Below are 18489 nucleotides of genomic sequence, written 5' to 3' on the forward strand. Positions count from 1 at the left end.
GTACTGAACTTAGTTCAGAAGAATATGTTTAAGCATTAAAGTTAAGGCTATTGGCTGTACGTTGTGTGTGTACTGTAAAATCTAAATATTGAGCGTAAACGCTGATATATATGGTTTGATTTATCTTCTAGCTGTATGTATAGAAGAGGAACCAGCCCACCTGGATCCAGGTGTTTACATCGAGAACCTGGTGAAGGTCTACAGCAACGGCAAACTGGCAGTGGATGGTTTGACTCTGGGTTTTTATGAGGGCCAGATCACCTCCTTCCTGGGTCACAACGGCGCTGGAAAAACCACAACCATGTAAGACAACTCAACACAAGATCTGACCATCATCTGATGCTAATAATGTGCTGATGTTAATAAGATAAGCTCTGTACTTCTTGCGTTCTTAGGTCTATCCTCACCGGCCTGTTCCCACCCACCTCGGGCACTGCTTACATCCAGGGCAAAGACATCCGCACCGACCTGAACGCTATACGCCAAAACCTGGGCGTGTGTCCGCAGCATAATGTCCTCTTTAGCATGTACGTTGCCACCAAAAAGCACATTTTAGAAGCTCAGTTGTTCTGTGTTCTAGATCTCTAGATCTTGTTTATGTGTTTTAGGCTCACCGTGGAGGAACACATCTGGTTTTATGCACGTCTGAAGGGTTTGCCTGAGGAGAAGGTGAAATCGGAGATGGAGCAGATAGTGATGGACCTCGGCCTGCCTCATAAACGCAAATCTCGCACCAACCAGCTCTCAGGTACGGAAATTATATTGTGCAACGGTAGAGATTTTTCTTACAATTTAAGATAAATGTCATTTATTCCTGTGATCAAAGCTGAATTTGTATTCAATTGTGACCAGGATGAAACAGTAACAGAACTATTCGTTATGGTCCTTATAGGAGGAATGCAGAGGAAGTTATCAGTAGCACTGGCGTTCGTTGGAGGGTCAAAGGTTGTGATCCTGGACGAACCGACAGCTGGAGTCGATCCTTACGCTCGCCGTGGCATCTGGGACCTTCTGCTGAAGTATCGTCCAGGTATAGGCGGATTCTGTCTAAGCCAACATTGCCGTTTTGTTCTTCCTGAAATGTTCCATTAAAGCCGTATCGTTTTACCTCCAGGCCGCACGATCATCCTGTCCACCCACCACATGGACGAAGCCGATATCCTGGGGGATCGTATTGCCATCATCTCCCATGGGAAGCTGTGCTGTGTGGGTTCCTCCCTGTTCCTCAAGACCCAGCTGGGAACGGGATACTACCTGACGCTGGTGAAGAAAGACTTCGATCTCTCCGCAAGCTCCTGCCGCACCTCCAACAGCACCGTCTCCTATTCTAAAACAAGTCTCAAGAAGGTAGGGATCATGTTTAATATGTATTTGGCTATTATGGAGCGTAGATCATCTTTATGTTTATATTACTTACCCTATCTGAAGTTTTCAAGGTTGCCATATTTTGTGATTTTCTTTGTCCCTGTAGGAGGACACTGTATCTGAGAGCAGTTCTGATGCTGGGCTGGGCAGCGACCATGAAAGTGAAACCACCACCATAGGTATTTGGCTAATATATAATATGAGTTATTATTGTTAACTACTAGAGATGAAGCTGAAAAGCATGGGTAATGAATAACGCACCCTACGCATTCAAAATGGACTTGATGATGGAAAAAATATGGGTCACTCTTAAGATTAGGGTCCAATTCTCACTATTAACGAATTATTAACTACGACTTTTGTCTCAATAAACTCCTAATTACTGCTTATTAATAGTTAGTAAGGTAGTTGTTGAGTTTAGGTATTGGGTAGATATTGTACAATGGTCAGGCAGAATAAGGCTTTAATATTTCCTTTATATTTACTAATAAACAGCCAATATCCTTGTAATATTCATGCTAATAAATAACTAGTTAATAGTGAGAATTTAAAATAAATTGTGACCAGAATATGAGATGCATTCATATTGCGTTCGCTCACAAAAGGCTCTCGGGGAAGTGCAAACGCTTGCAAGCGAACACAGAATTATATGAAATATAGTTTCTCCTTACACCTCGTATTTTTTCCGTCAGTATGTCCCTTTTAGGGCTCCGTATAATGCGTTACTCATTATCCATGCATTTCCGCATGAGGTATGTAGCTCCGGGCACATCCCTATCGACTACAGCAAAAACTATTAAAAACCTTTTTTGAAATGAAGCTGAAATAAACTAACTATGAATATTAATTGGAAAACTTAAACTAAGCGAAAAATTATAAATGCTACTTTGGCAACTAACTGACATAAGTTTAAGCTAAAGCACTAAAATTACTAACTTAAATAGATCAAAACTAAAACTGAATTCAAAAATAAAAGGGATAGTACATTAAAACTAAATAGTAATCTTAAAAACATAATAAAAATGACAAAAGCACATAACAAAATGACTGAAATGTAAGCTTGATTAATGAAAATATTAGCATGAGTGCTGTCACATTTGTCTACAATTAACGCCGAACATTAAAGTTTTAATATATTTTACATTGTAATATTTTCAAATTTAATCTCTAAATTAATGTAGAAACAACATAAAGATAAAGATATTTTAGATAGGAAATTGAGTAAAGATATCAAACACTTCACAGACTTCACTGCATAAATGATTAATTCACTATAAATGAATCCCTATTAAAGCTACACGTTATTCATTCAGGAGCAGTGAGTGGTTTCCTCTTTGTCTTTTGTTCTTTGATTAACATTAATGACAGACAGCAGCAGGTTTATTAGGCTACTGTCACTTTAAGACCTGAAGCACATGATGCAGATCTGACACGCATCCGATGTCCTCACAACTCTTTAGACTTGATTTAACTCATTTAAGACTGTGCTTGCGAGGATACCCGACAAAGCGGACATTTTGGCATTTTAAAAAGATAATACTAAATAAGAGTTAAAAAGCTTTTTAAAGGGATAGTTCACCCAAAAATGAAAGTTTATTATTATTATTCACCCTCGTGTTGTTCCAGACTCGTTCGTTTCTAGTCATTCGTGTGTTTTGAACACTTCCTCTACTCTTTCCATATTCCAGACGTCTCCCTGATCTCCAATGTGATTTTCAAGCACGTCCCTACAGCCAGGCTAGTTGAAGATATGGGTCACGAGATCATGTACGTTCTGCCGTACGAGTCTGCCAAAGCTGGAGAGTTCGTGGAGCTCTTCCATGAGATCGACGACCGGCTCACCGACCTCGGCATTTCCAGCTACGGCATCTCCGACACCACACTGGAGGAGGTAACATTACTGAAATATCTCTATTTAATTCTGTTCATTCCTTGCAAGAATGTAAATATACTTAATTTGCGTGTGTGATTTATTTTGAGCAGATTTTCCTCAAAGTGGCAGAAGACAGCGGTGTTGACACTGTAATCTCAGGTAAAACCAAACACATTTCACTTTTTATTGGATGTCAATAGAGTCTTTGGAAACACGTAGATTTACTATGTTTCCCCATATGAGATGGAACTATACCGGCTCGCAGGAACCGCAGACACGCTTTCGGTGACCATCAGAGCTGCCTGAAGCCTTTTACCGAAGACGAATTTGATTTCAATGACTCAGAAGGTGATCCAGGTAGTCACTTTACCCATCCTTCATCCATCCCACTTATTCTGAATATATATTTGAGTTCTGAATCATCATCTCATGTGTTTAGATAAAGCCAGTTCATGTTAAAAGCTTGGCAATATATATTGAATATTTGCTATATTTTGACTTATCATGGTGAATATTTGCAAAGATTAATTTGGAGTTCAGTTTCAGTGAATCAATTTAATTCAGTGATTCATATATGTACGCTACTGTTTAAAAGTTTGGAATAATTATGATTTTTTAAAAATGTTTAAGTCTCTTCTGCTTACCAAGGCTGCATTTATTGATAAAAAATACACTAAATACAGGAATATTGTGAAATATTATTACAATTTAAAATAGCTGTATTCTATGTAAATATATAGTAAAATGTAATTTATTCCTGTGATCAAAGTTGTATTATCAGCATCATTACTCCAGTCTTCAGTGTCACATGATCCTTCAGAAATCATTCTAATATGATGATTTGATGCTCAAGAAACATTTATGATTATTATTATCAAAACATGTGGAAACCATGATACATTTTTCAGGATTTTTGATGAATACAAAAGAATTCTGCTTTTATTTGTATTGGAACTCTTAAAATAATATACAGTATATAGTATAGTATAAATTTATTTTAAAAAAAAAATCTTACTGACCCCAAAATTTAAACCACAGTATTAATAGATAAATGTTATATTGCTGTTTATTGCTATATACTCTTACACATATTCCGGTCACACTTTATTTTAGGGTCTAATTCTCAATATGAACTAGTTGCTTATTAGCTTACATATTACTAGGATATTGATTGTTTATTAGCATTTATAAAGCACATATTAATGCCTTATTCTGCATGACCATATTCAACATCTCTTAATCCTTCCTAATACCTAAACTCAACAACTACCTTACTAACTATTAATAAGCAGTAATTAGGAGTTTATTGAGGCAAAAGTCGTAGTTCATAGTTAGTTAATAGTGAGAATTGGACCCTAATCTAATGTGTTACCCATATTCCAAGTGGAAAACCAACTTTTTCCTGTTGGTGCACCTGCAGAATCACGTGAGACGGACTGGTTGGGCGGCGCTGATGGTAAAGGTTCGTACCAGGTGAAGGGCTGGAGTCTGAAGAGACAGCAGTTTGTGGCTTTGCTCTGGAAACGCTTCCTGTACGCCAGACGTTCCCGGAAAGGTTTCTTTGCTCAGGTACGTTCTCCATGTAATATTCTATATTAAGATTTTCCCGTGTTCTCTGTTTGCAGTTCCTAATTATGTCCTTAAAAAAACGCATCATTCCAGATCGTGCTTCCTGCTGTGTTCGTGTGCATCGCCCTGGTCTTCAGTCTCATCGTCCCTCCTTTTGGAAAGTATCCCAGTCTCGCTCTGGAGCCCAGCATGTATGAGGAGCAGTTCACCTTCTTCAGGTACACGCTGCCATCCACACACTTGAGTCTGCGATTGAATTCCCATGATTCTTTGAGAGTCTAATGATTGCTTTCTCACTACAGCAACGATGCACCAGAGGACAGGCATACAAACAAGTTACTGGAAGCTTTGATGGACAGTCCGGCTTACAACGAACAATGCACAGATCAGCAGAACGATGTGTGAGTCCTCAGACCTTTTCCTCATATTTCTTTGCTTTAGTCCAAATTAAAAGAGCAGCTGGCATTCTCAATGATTACATTCACAATTTAAACTGGGGGGGACGGTAAACCAAAAAATTATACTATGTAAATTAACTGGTTTAATTCAAGTCAAAAATATAATATAGCATTAACCTAAATAAATACATTTCTAACAACAAACTTAATTTTTATGGGTTGAAATCAAGTAAAAAGCAACTGTTTAAAGGTGCACTGTGTAAGTTTTAGCAGCATCGAGTGTTGAGGTTGTGAATTGCAATCATACACCACTCACCCCTCCCTTTCAAAGCACATAGAGAAGCTACGGTGGCCCACACAGGACAAATATGTCGTCATTTGAGACAGCAGAGAGTAGCTAGCGCTCTGTAGAGCAGTTTGTCCGTTTAGGGCTACTGTAGAAACATGGCGGCGCAAAAAACGGCGACTTCACTGTAAGGAGACCCGCGGCGCATGTAGATTAAAATGGCTCATTCTAAGGTAATTAAAAACATAACGGTTTATTATGTAAGGTCTTTATACTCCACTGAAAACATAGCATATTATATTGCATTTCTGTTAATAGATCCTCATAAATACTACACACTGCACCTTTAACTTTAAGGTAACAACTGCAGGTTACTACTTTTTACAGTGTAGAATATGCTTCTATTTAATTGGGTCTGTAATATTTTTGACAATCGACTAAAAATTCCTATAATTAAAAAAAATCCTTGTTCTTTACTTCGATTGTTTATATATTGAGATCGTATATACATTAGATTTTCAAACACTTCAAACACTTTAAATTTGTGGATTTTGAAAAAAAAAAAAAAGTTTTAATTTATTGTAAGTGCAATTTGAAAGTATTTGTATTAATAATAATTATTTACTAATTATTAAATATTTATTAATGCCTTTTTTTTTGTGAAACAGTAGCAAATCATGTCCGATTAAAGATGGAGAGTGGGTGGTTCCAGAGATTCCCGAGACCGTTCAGGACATTTTCCTAAATGGGAACTGGAGTATGGAAAACCCATCGCCTCTGTGCGAGTGCAGTTGCGAAGGAAGGAAAAAGATGCTTCCGGAGTGTCCGGCAGGAGCAGGAGGTCTGCCGCCCCCTCAGGTAGACATATTCACCAAATATTGTACTTCTTCAAAAGTACTATTATTTTTGATTTTATCATTCATTATGTTTGAATGACAGCACAACAATGTGTTCACTGGCTTTGTCTTGTGATATCCCTTAGATTAAAGTCACCGGTGCTGAAACCTTGCAGAATCTGACTGGCAGAAATATGTCAGACTACTTGGTGAAAACATACGCACAGATTATTGGGAAAAGGTGGGTTAAGGAAATCCAGAAATGAAAAGTTTGCTTGAATTTTTCATTCTCATGGCAGCGCTTTAACTCTGTCTTGTTTTGTCTGTTCAGCTTGAAGAACAAGCTCTGGGTCAATGAATTCAGGTATGCTCATCACTTCAGATTTGTTATTGATGAGGAAAATAATAATAATAATAATAATGCAAGGGAAGATGTGAACCTCGAATCTCTTTCTCATTGGCCGTTTTACAGGTATGGTGGATTCTCATTGGGTGCCAGAAGCTCACAGGTCCTCCCGCCTGGCGATGACATCACCGACGCCATCTCTAACATTCGTAACCGCTTCAGTCTTCAAACGGTATGTCTAAATTTGTTGTCCCATGCTCAAATTTACGATGGTTGAACATCAGCTAGGCCCCTTAAACTTAGAGGCAGGTGTTGCCCAATGTTTGGGATTTACTTGCCTTAACCCTGTCTTTGTTTTGCAACCCATAGGGTACCGCAGCTGACCGCTTTCTGGGAAGCCTGTCAATTTTTATCCACGGTCTTGATACCAAGAGCAATGTAAAGGTGTGTACACTGCATTCTGGCTGGAAGTATTTCTCTGACCATACAGACATAGATGACAGTCATGATGAAAGCTTGTACTCTTTATACATGTGTGTGTGTATATAAATATATATATATATATATACACACACACACACACACACACAAGTGCTTGATTGTGTAAACATATCTTGGCACGATTAATCGGTCAATAGAATTACTGAGTGTTAGCGCAACAGTAATTACATTATTTATGCACAGCTTAAGCTAGTTATTGTCCAATAGAAAATCGGCTAAACTTAAGGTGGCATTATATAAATTGTTATTTTAAGGTGTTTATGTCCTTATTTAAATTGTTTTAATGACTAATTTTTTTTATATTTTATATATAAATAATGCTAATATAGTATATGTATAATGTTGTATATCTGAATTGTTTTTATTGTTAATTATTTGTGTACTTGTCGGTCTTTATTAGATAATATAGATATTATTAGATTTTTTCACTTGTAGTTCTTAATATTTTAAATTACAAATATTATTGCTATATAATTTATAATTATAATTTTTTATTACATTATGATCTAAATAATAGTTTTTTATTAATTTACTTTATATATATATATATATATATATATATATATATATATATATATATATATATATATATATATATATATATATATATATATATATATATATATATATATATGTAAATATAAAAATGACCACTATAATTATCAGTATAATAGTTTTATTTATTATTATTAATTAATTCACAGGGCTGAATATGTTTATAGCAACTAAACAAAAGATGTTGTGTGTGTTAGACACTGGCACATTGTAGGCTTTGTTAATGTTGAGGCCTGAGTTTTCTATTTTTGTAGATGGAACAGTCTATTATTATGCCAGAGCTCATAAACTCTGATAATTGCACAATGTCAATGAGCTTTAAGGGCTTTTATTGCTCTATAAGAGCAAGTCGAGTGACATGATTGTGTGCTCTTCCAGATCTGGTTCAATAATAAGGGCTGGCACAGTATCGGAGCGTTCCTCAACGTCATGAACAATGCCGTCCTGCGTTCTAATCTGCCCCCCGGCTCGGAGCGGTCCAAATTCGGCATCAACGTTTTCAACCATCCGCTCAACCTCACCAAAGAGCAGCTCTCACAGGTGGCGCTGTAAGTAACCATGACTGCCGTTCACACACTCACATCCATGTCCGACACAGTCTTGATCTCTGACATTTGATTCCATCAAATTCCCAGAATGACAACCTCAGTGGACGTGCTGGTGTCCATCTGCGTCATATTCGCCATGTCCTTCGTCCCGGCCAGCTTTGTGGTGTTCCTCATCCAGGAGAGAGTGAACAAAGCCAAACACATGCAGTTCATCAGCGGTGTGCAGCCCTTGCTCTACTGGCTAGCCAACTTTGTTTGGGACATGGTATGTTGTAAAATGGTGTAATCTCACTCAAAATGTGTTGATATCTGTTCAAATGTCTTTTGACTGATTGCATCTTTGTTCTTTAGTGCAACTACATCGTCCCGGCGACCCTGGTCATCATTATCTTCATCTGTTTCCAACAAGAGGCCTATGTGTCCTCCACCAATCTTCCTGTTCTTGCCCTCCTGCTGTTGCTCTATGGGTAAGATGGGCCAAAAATTGCCTTACTGTCTAGTATACACTACCGTTGAAAAGTGTAGTGTCAGTAAAGTTTTTTTTGTGAGAGATATGAATACTCTCATTCAGCAAGGATGCAAATTTGACAGGAATAAATGACATTTGAAAATGCATTCAAATAGAAAACAGTTATTTTAAAGTGTAATATTTCACAATATTACTGTACTCAATATCAATATTTGTGAGCATAAATCAAACGTTTAGTCAAAATTATGTCACTAACATGAAAGCTTTGTCCATGTGCATTTCTTTGTGTCCATGCAGGTGGTCCATAACACCTCTGATGTACCCAGCGTCATTCTTCTTTAAGATTCCCAGTACAGCGTATGTGGTTCTGACCAGCGTTAACATCCTCATTGGGATAAATGGCAGCGTATCCACATTTGTCCTGGAGCTTTTCGGCAGCAACGTAAGTTCATATGTCTCAGCTGTGCTTGATTTATATATCTTATAACTAATGTGGTCTCATTTGGGATGACAATAGTTCAGCTCTCTTCAAAAGAAACCCTAAACTAACTGTGGATGATTCTTCTCATTTTTTTATTTCAGGAGATTGGAGGCATCAACGACATCTTGAAGAACGTGTTCCTGATCTTCCCTCACTTCTGTCTGGGCAGAGGTCTCATTGACATGGTGAAGAACCAAGCTATGGCTGACGCTCTGGAGAGATTTGGTGTGTACCTTTCCCACAAATGCATTATCCAGTTCAACCAATCAAATCCAAATTATTTTTGTAAAATGTTCTTGTAACAGAGAGATCCACTGGAGGCAAGTGTAGATGAACCCAAGTGCAGTTTTATTGCCAATAATTGACTTGACTTGACAAAGAACTCACCAACAGCAGTTTACAGGAAGCAATACTCAACAACCTGAACAGGCAAACATGAGGACTATATATACAGAGACTAGGGAAACACATGACTATGACAACCAATGAACAACCAGAACTCAACCACATGACAAGACAATGAACCAATAAGAACTTTGGACACACGACTAGACCAACCAATGACATTATGACACAGAGAAGGGAACCAATCAGAGCAAGACACATGAGACTAGGGAAGCACATGACATGATCGCATAAGGGCACTGAGGCAAAATTACAAAATTAAAGACATGAAAACATAAACGTGAACCAAATCCCAAAACCAAACGTGACAGTTCTTTTTAGAATGTCCATTTAGAATTGCTGCACTAACTGAACAGCGAACGTTCTCAGAACTTTGGCTAACGTTCTGGCAATGTTCTCTCAACGTTCTGAACCAACGTTCTTCCAGTAACACTAATGGAATGTTCAATCAGAGTTGTCTGGTCTCAAAATGTTATCACTAACATTATATATATATAAAAAAAAAAATTTTTGCAAACATTTTAGTTTTTATACTATTTTTTTTAAAGATATGAATACTTTCATTCGGCAAGGAAGCATTCAGTTTATCAAAAAGGACATTTATAGTGTTCAAAAAATCTATTTTAAATACATGTGGTTCTTTTGAACTTTCTATTCATCAAAGAATCCTGAAAAAAATTAGGGTTTCCACAAAAATATGAAGCAGTACAACTGTTTACAACTGATAATAATCATAAATTTTTCTTGAGCATCAAATCATCATATTAGAATGATTTCTGAAGGATAATGTGACACTGAAGACTGAAAATTCAGATCACAGGAATAAATTACATTTTACAATATATTCAAAAACCGTTATTATAAATCATATGTAATAATATTACTGTATTATTGATCAAATACATGCAGCCTTGTTGAGCATTAAAGAGACTTCTTAAAAATTGTTAAAATCCATGTCCATGAAACGTTTTTCTGAAACATTTTAGTTGGATATTCCTCTAATGTTTTTACTACTTGTTCTCAAATGTTCAGAGAACAGTCAAAAGTAACGTTCCCATAATGTGTGCAAAATTGAATTTTTCCTTAACATTCACATAATACCGTTTTTTTTGTTTTTTTTTTGTTGAATGTTTTCATGTGACTTCCCGACTTAATGGGAAGGTTAGAAAAACATTCTTCTAACATATTTGTGTTAACCTGGAGTTTAGTGGAGTTGAAAGGGTTTTGTTTAAATAATTGCTGATGTTGGTTTGGTTTGGGGCCCAGGTCAAAGTGACATCCTGCTGTGGACATAACATGTCCTGGATCATTTCCATGGAAAAGCATAGGAATCACAGCTGCTCAAATATGTTTAATCTAACCAAAATCTCATTCTAAGAAAGACATCAGGGTCGAATGTAACACAAATGTAGTTTGTAGACCTTGGCTCATTTCCAAAACCTAGTAATCTGCCTATAGCAGTGTTTTTTCTAAAGTATCTTTCACAGAGAAGTTATTTGTATTGATAAAACAGATTGAAATGTTCAACCCAATATTTGTGTGTACTTGTGTATTTTGCCGTTATCGTGCATGCAACACGTTAAATAATGTGTGCATCAATTCTGGGTCTGCTTCTTCTGACATGATGACGTTTCTGAATGTTTTCAGGTGAGAATCGATTCCGCTCTCCTCTGGCGTGGGACATGGTGGGTAAGAATCTCTTTGCCATGGCCATAGAGGGCGTGATTTTCTTCTGCATCACCGTCCTTATCCAGTACCGTTTCTGCATCAAGGCTAGGTGATGATACTTTCATACCCTCGCTGTGCCAAGTCATTTTAAATATATCCAAAATCAGTTTTAAATGTATGTACTAAATGTTCTGTTTTGGTATTAATAGGCCGTTTAACACAAAGCTGAAGCCCATTGGAGAGGAGGATGAGGATGTGGCCAGAGAAAGACAGAGGATTCTGGGCGGAGGAGGACAGACTGATATTCTGGAGCTCAAACAGCTCACCAAGGTGAGCAACATCTCACACCATCTACATACACATACATTCACATGTATAGCTTCTGTCACATAATTATTATTGCATCAGTATTGTTGAGTTGATTAATAATAAGATTGCTCATTCTGCAGGTGTATAAGAGGAAGCAGAAGCCAGCTGTGGACAGATTGTGTGTGGGAATCCCACCAGGAGAGGTGAGATCATCAACCTGTCTTCCTAGTTAATAAAGGACTGTTTTCAGGTTAGTTAGGCTGGTCTTGTAAGATTAGAACAAAGCGCTAGATGATGTTGTGTTCTTCCATCAGTGTTTCGGGTTGCTCGGTGTGAACGGAGCTGGAAAGACAAGCACCTTCAAGATGCTCACAGGAGATTCAGTTGTCACTAGTGGAGAGGCGTACTTGGCAGGAAAGAGGTGAATAAATGAAAACATCATGCTACTGATTTATTGCATTCGGATAATAGCTAATACTTTAAATAAGACCACATTTTTAGCTAGTGTTCTTGTAACAAGTACAAATAATGTTAACATTGGTTCATGCATAGTATGTGTTTAAGTGGCCCTTTTTATAATAATACTAATCTCTTGGCTTGTTTTCTGCAGCGTGCTGACAGAGATCGATGAAGTGCATCGGAATATGGGCTACTGCCCGCAGTTTGACGCCATCAACGACCTGCTGACTGGCCGAGAACATCTGGAGTTTTACGCCATCCTGCGGGGCGTCCCCGAGAAAGAAGTGTGCGAGGTCAGTCTTTAGCTGTCCGCGAGAGGGAAAGTCTTGTGTTGCAGCTGATTATCGAGGGATCTGATTGGTTGTTTGTTTTTTCGCAGGTGGCGGATTGGGGCATTCGTAAACTGGGCCTGATGAAGTATGTCGACAAAGCGGCAGGAAGCTACAGCGGAGGAAACATGAGGAAGCTCTCCACCGCTATGGCGCTCATTGGGGGACCGCCAGTGGTGTTCTTGGTGAGTGTGCAGATTATAAACCACCCAACTTCATCATACATCAAATATGTGCCATATGTCTGTATGGATTATGGAGAACAGGGAAAAACAATGCAACATGCAAATAATAAAATGTAAAAAATAGGATGTATAGCAAAATAAATAAAAGCTAAATAAAATAAAAAATTATATTAGCAGCATTTAAATGATTGGGGAAAAAATCAATTGTGCATAGATAGCAAGGTATAGCAAAATAAATAAAAAATAAAATCTAAATATTATTAAAATTTAAAAGGAAGAAAAAAATTACAATTGTGCAAAGTTTTCATAGTATAGCTAAATAAATACGAATAAAAGCTAAATAATATCAACATTTAAAAGGAAGGAAAATGTGCAATTGCACATAGTTATAAAAATGGCGAAATATATAAAAGCTAAATAAAATAAAAAATAATATTAGCAGCATTTAAAAGGAAAGGACAAAATGTGCAACTATGCAAAGTTATCAAAGTATAGCAAAATAAAACAAAAATTGAAATATTATCAACATAAAAGACACATCACATAAAACAAGGATGATTAATATGTTTTATGCCAAACACAATGTGTTTTGTGAGGTGAATTTCTGGCTGAAACTATCAAATTGGAGCAAAACCAGAGCAAACCATGTGCACGGTTAATATACTGAATTCAGAACAGTCATAATACACCACTTTACCATTAAAAAGCATTTTCTTTCTCTACAAACCCAAAAAAGTAACAGTGCATATAGGTCATCTATTTGTCAAGAAAAGATCTTGTGACATTCATTCCAGTTTAGATCAGTGCTGTTGTGTAACAGTCCTCAGACTGGCCACTTGGCAGATCTCTTTTTCTCAGAACAAAAGCGATTCCCACGCGGCCTTTAGCTCTTGCCACATTTTTAAGACGCCGTGAAGTGTTTAATCCCCATGGAACCGGGTTACACTTAGCAGTTCTAGCACGGCAGTGCTCCACTCTTCTGGTGCCCGTCAGTCAGAATCTGGAAACATGCTCACGCTCTTCCCTCTCTTTATGGTGTTCTGCTTGTGTTTCCTGCTGAATTTGTGGGCGACGGTTAACCTGGCTGTCGCGTTTGTTACAGGACGAACCCACCACTGGGATGGACCCCAAAGCCCGACGGGCCCTGTGGAACTGCATCCTCAGCATCATTAAAGAGGGACGCTCGGTCGTTCTGACTTCGCACAGGTGAGAAAGGAAGAGACGACCAAAATCTTACTTCACCATATGAGAATTATTTATTTCACGATAACTATAACACAATATAGTTATTTTTGTTATTAGAAAACAGATACAAATGATATAAAGTTTAAAGTAAAGTATAAGGTAAAGGTACCGTACTTTTATGTAGTAAGAAATACTAATACTAAGTGAGTGGTTTTCTCTTTGCCTTTTGTTGTTTGATTAACATTAAATGACACAGATAGCAGCAGGTTTATTAGGCTACTGTCACTTTAAGAACGAACGCACAGATCTAATATACTGACACACATAACCGACGTGAATATGTGAATACTCCACATGATGACGTAATTGTGTGTATTTGACCGTCTAAACGCAATAAGCCGCGAAAAAGAGCTGAATTAAGGATCGCATGCTGTCTTAGGGCGTTTATGCAACAACAATGTAATAAACATGGAGAAGTTTTTCTGATGCGTTTTTCGCATACAGGTAACAACGTTATCAAAACGATCCGCGAAAAGAACTAAAAACACTGTATTATTAATGCCAGGCCAGTAGATGGCGGTGTCATTTTGTAAAGAAACTATGCGCCCACAGACTGTGGCATGACTGTGCTGTTTCTTCTGCAGTATGGAGGAGTGTGAAGCTCTCTGCACTCGTATGGCCATCATGGTGAACGGCAGGTTCCGCTGCCTGGGCAGTGTGCAGCACTTGAAGAACAGGTTAGAAGTTACCCGACAACAGAATTGTGATTCATCCCACAGAATCGATCGTTTTGAATGGGTTTACTGACCCTTTTGCTCCTGCTCCAGGTTTGGTGACGGGTACACCATCATCCTGCGGGTGGCGGGAGCCGATCCGCAGCTGGAGCCGGTGATGGAGTTCATCGAGCGGGAGCTGCTGGGCAGCACCCTGAAGGAGAAGCACAGGAACATGCTGCAGTACCAGCTGCCCTCATCTCTGACATCCCTCGCCCGCATCTTCAGCATCCTCTCTAAGAACAAAGAGCAGCTCCACATCGAGGACTACTCCGTCACGCAGACCACTTTAGACCAAGTAAGAACACTTCAAGATTGTTTATGGGATTTTATGAATTGTAGAAATTCACAGAAATATTGCAAAAATACTTGTTGACTATACCACCATCCAAAAAGGTTATTTAAAGGCACAATATGTAAGATTTTTAGATTAAAATATCCAAAAACCACTAGAACAATGTTATATTTTGTTGACTTGCGTACTTACATTATCCCAAAAGTCTCCAATAATGTTTAAATCCAGAGAAATCAGCGATTTTAACCATATACTGTAAAAAAATATGGACGTAGTGTCCGTGACGTCACCCATAGGATTAAGTGTAAAGTAGGATTGAGCAGGCCGTTGCCATCTTGGCAGTGCGTTACTTAAAAGAAAATGGGCAAAGAGGCGGGACGTGGGTGGAGCTGAGGTGACGTGATGACTAACAGACAGCAGACAAACGGCTATCCACCTGTCACTCAAAGTGGCCATTCCCTTAATTATGCAGAACTTTTAGGCTTTATATAATGTAAACGAATGAGTTATAAAAAGATTCACCCCCCTCACAGTTGTCATGAAGGGCAAAATTAGCCGTATAGACCAAAACCACAATTTGTACCAGACTGTAAACTTGTTTTTTTCTGCTGTAAAGTTGGGCATTTTAACATGGGGCTCAGTGAGATTCTGCTCCCTTCTGGAGCCTGTCCCTAGTGGCCAGTCGATGAACTGCAGTTTAAGTCACTTCCGTATTGGCTTCAAGAGAAACTGGGGGAGGTTGCCGCTTGATTTTAACCAGTGTTACAGACCGTGTCCTTGCATCACATGTCAATGACGTCATATCCGCGCTACCCTTGATTTCCGTAGAAACGCCAAAGACGCTTTAATATAGCATGTATTTTATTAGACAACTGTTTGGATACACATTTATCAACAAAAAAATGAATCATTGTTATGCAGGGCAACACGCTCTTATTGTTTGAATCGCTTGTTTTCACCGCGAGTAACGTTTTTTACCACGCCTCAGAGATAACACAATCTCTCTCGTTAACATTCGTTCCCAAGGGCTTTTGGCGCGTCCTGCTTCATAACACGTAACGTTAATAAAACTATAATACATTCGCTCATTCATGAACATGATTTCTGCCCGAGTCCGTCGGATTCCTTTCCACCGGCTGTGGAGGTGAAGAGTCAAGACTACAACTCCCATGATTCCACAGTCATTCACGGCGTCATTAAGATACGCCTTTGTTTTGAGTAAATGACCTCTATTGGGAAACCTTACATACTGTGCCTTTAAAAGAAATTTATACTTTTATTCAGCAAGAATGATGTTTAAGGGATGAAATTCATCAGAACTCTCAGTAATTTATCTCGGTTTCCCCAAAAATATGAAGCCGCACAAGTGTTTTCAACATTGATAATAATAATCATAAATGTTTCTTGATCATCATATCAGAATGATTTCTGAAGGATCATGTGACACTGAAAACTGGAGTAATGATGCTGAAAATTCAGCTTTGATAACAGGAATAAATTACATTTTAACATACAGTATATTCAAATTCAGGCATTTATAATGATAATATTTCATAATATTACGAAAAAACGGAAGTTCGCAAAAGAACGAAACACCTCAAAATGTACCTCAAAAACCTGATCCACTGTAACTTTTAAGATCTTTTTTTGTGCTCATTTCAGGTATTTGTCAATTTTGCCAAGGACCAAACGGACGAGGACCACTTAAAAGACATTTCCCTGAACAAAACCGATGCCGTTGTGGACATTTCTCAACTGAACGCCTTCCTCATAGACCAGAAGGCCAAAGAATCAGTGGTGTGATCCGCCGTTCAACGGATACGAAAAATCTACGTTTGTGGGACTAGTGTGTCATTTGTTTTTGTACTACTTTTTAGTTTTTCGTTCTATTTCAGCGGTGTGTTATGCTCACAAGCGGGCACTGGACCTGAAACACACTACTGAAACAAACCAATGCAAATCAATGCAAAAAAAAGAGAGAGAAAAATTCGAGGAAAACGCCGAAGACAGCGAAGCTGAGCCTGGTGCTCGTCGCTCCGTCCGCGGTGAACACGAGGAAACTTGAAGCTGTTCGCGCCACTGGCGGTGAATGTTTGATGGACAAGACGTCTGCGGAAAATATCAATCGGACACTGCCAACGAGATGAGATCTAATTCAGGGCCGACTTCATCTCCACATTTAGTACAGGCTTCAAACTTTGCATTTCAGCAACTCTCTTGGTCTTTGTACTTTATTTTTTAGATAAGCATTTTAAAGCTATACTCAAATGATATTTTGATGCAACGACGTGCAATGTTTCACTATTGTTGTCGAGTATTTGAAAGTGTGTGGCCTTGACACTCCGCTCATGGACTAGAAACAACACCAGAAGCGTCGGGCACACACTGTCATCTTAGCTACGGTGGATTTTGCGTCAACTGTTTAGACGGAGCGGATGACTTTGGCAGTCTCTTGCATGCTTTACATGGATGCCGTGTTCAGGACGCCATTGTAAGCTCAAGCATGTTCTAGCTTCGTTATCCCGAAGTATTTCTGTGTGGGTATCAAACGGATGGTCGCTGATCTCGAGGAGGGTTCACCGGGAGATTCATCGTTGTTTTGAGGCGAGTTCATTTTGTGAAACCACAGAAGCAAATCATGTCCGTGCCAAAACAGGTCAAGCGGTTTCAAATCTTTCCAAATGAACGTATTACCAAGCATCCAAGTTGTCGGTGTTGGATATTATGCTAGTGGCCCTCGACGGGCTACTAAATGTTACAGTTGTTGTTGTCTACACCGTGTGATTTGAAACAAGAGTTTCGTTGTACAATAGGGCCTTAAAAAAAACAAGAGCTACATCTTTTTCTAGAAATGACATTCATGGGCCTCTGGTACAGGAGTTAACAACTCAGGATGTGCCTCTTTATTTTGTGCAAATGCTTAGTTTAACTTTCGTTCCCTGTAGTTTATCTCTTTTACCATCTCGACCAATGCTCTCCACGGCACCGTTGTTGTTCGCCCTACAGCGTGAAGTGACCAAATGCAATGAGGTGCTACCCGTTGAGTCTAATTTCCAAAATCCATGAGGTGCTCTTTGGACAAACACCCTCAGAAATTAAGCAACAATCCCTGCTGCACATTAGATGACGTGGAAGAAGAAGGAAACAAGTATCGTCTTTGGTCCAAAACTGAAGCACTTTATAACAGTCAATGTTAAACTGGTCTTGAACTATTCATAATTCACAAATGGGATGTTTTGTGTTTAACAAACGATTAATAGACAATTTCAGATGTCCCACCATGGCCATTATTTTATGTGTTACAATGTATGTGTTTACATTTTAAATATTAAAAAGCTATTTCAGTCACTCCTTTGTCCTTTTTCTGTTCTGCTTACTTCTGAAATGTGAGTGGCAACAAAAAGAATTGGAATAAATAAATAATAGTGCAGAAAAGCAAGTCAGAATGAAGTTTGTTTGATAGTTTATACATGTACTTGATTTTATATACATGAATTGTATTTAAAAATGCACTATAAATGTATTTTACCGGAAATGCACTTCCGGTAAAATACCCCAAAACCACGAGGCCAGTGTTATATATTTTGTTCAGTTGAGTACTTACAATATCCCAAATGTTTCCAACTATTTGTAAAGCTTGAGAAAAATTGCTAT

The 18489-nt window shown here is 38.3% G+C and overlaps 1 protein-coding gene across 3 annotated transcripts in view; it reads left to right on the forward strand.

Moving 5' to 3' along the window:
• The window catches only part of abca1a (ATP-binding cassette, sub-family A (ABC1), member 1A), a 51527-nt gene extending 33250 nt beyond the window's left edge, over positions 1–18277 (forward strand). The window contains exons 19-50 of one of the 3 annotated variants that reach the window (XM_079812742.1): positions 132–303; positions 396–527; positions 609–748; positions 893–1030; positions 1115–1347; positions 1472–1544; positions 3054–3256; positions 3349–3397; positions 3482–3595; positions 4659–4807; positions 4901–5025; positions 5110–5208; positions 6160–6349; positions 6474–6568; positions 6659–6691; positions 6800–6905; positions 7043–7117; positions 8108–8277; positions 8365–8542; positions 8629–8744; positions 9044–9188; positions 9329–9452; positions 11280–11409; positions 11510–11630; positions 11750–11812; positions 11924–12030; positions 12220–12361; positions 12448–12582; positions 13685–13788; positions 14412–14504; positions 14595–14838; positions 16498–18277. In XM_079812742.1, coding sequence (XP_079668868.1) covers positions 132–303; positions 396–527; positions 609–748; positions 893–1030; positions 1115–1347; positions 1472–1544; positions 3054–3256; positions 3349–3397; positions 3482–3595; positions 4659–4807; positions 4901–5025; positions 5110–5208; positions 6160–6349; positions 6474–6568; positions 6659–6691; positions 6800–6905; positions 7043–7117; positions 8108–8277; positions 8365–8542; positions 8629–8744; positions 9044–9188; positions 9329–9452; positions 11280–11409; positions 11510–11630; positions 11750–11812; positions 11924–12030; positions 12220–12361; positions 12448–12582; positions 13685–13788; positions 14412–14504; positions 14595–14838; positions 16498–16638 — 4139 coding nt within the window. In that variant the 3' untranslated portion in view covers positions 16639–18277. The remainder of the gene's footprint in view (positions 1–131; positions 304–395; positions 528–608; positions 749–892; positions 1031–1114; positions 1348–1471; positions 1545–3053; positions 3257–3348; positions 3398–3481; positions 3596–4658; positions 4808–4900; positions 5026–5109; positions 5209–6159; positions 6350–6473; positions 6569–6658; positions 6692–6799; positions 6906–7042; positions 7118–8107; positions 8278–8364; positions 8543–8628; positions 8745–9043; positions 9189–9328; positions 9453–11279; positions 11410–11509; positions 11631–11749; positions 11813–11923; positions 12031–12219; positions 12362–12447; positions 12583–13684; positions 13789–14411; positions 14505–14594; positions 14839–16497) is intronic. The other 2 variants (XM_079812743.1, XM_079812744.1) reach the window with 2 other exon arrangements.
• Positions 18278–18489: the final 212 nt, after the last annotated feature.

This window comes from Gobio gobio (assembly GCF_949357685.1).
Source record: "Gobio gobio genome assembly, chromosome: 3".
Lineage (NCBI taxonomy): Eukaryota > Metazoa > Chordata > Actinopteri > Cypriniformes > Gobionidae > Gobio > Gobio gobio.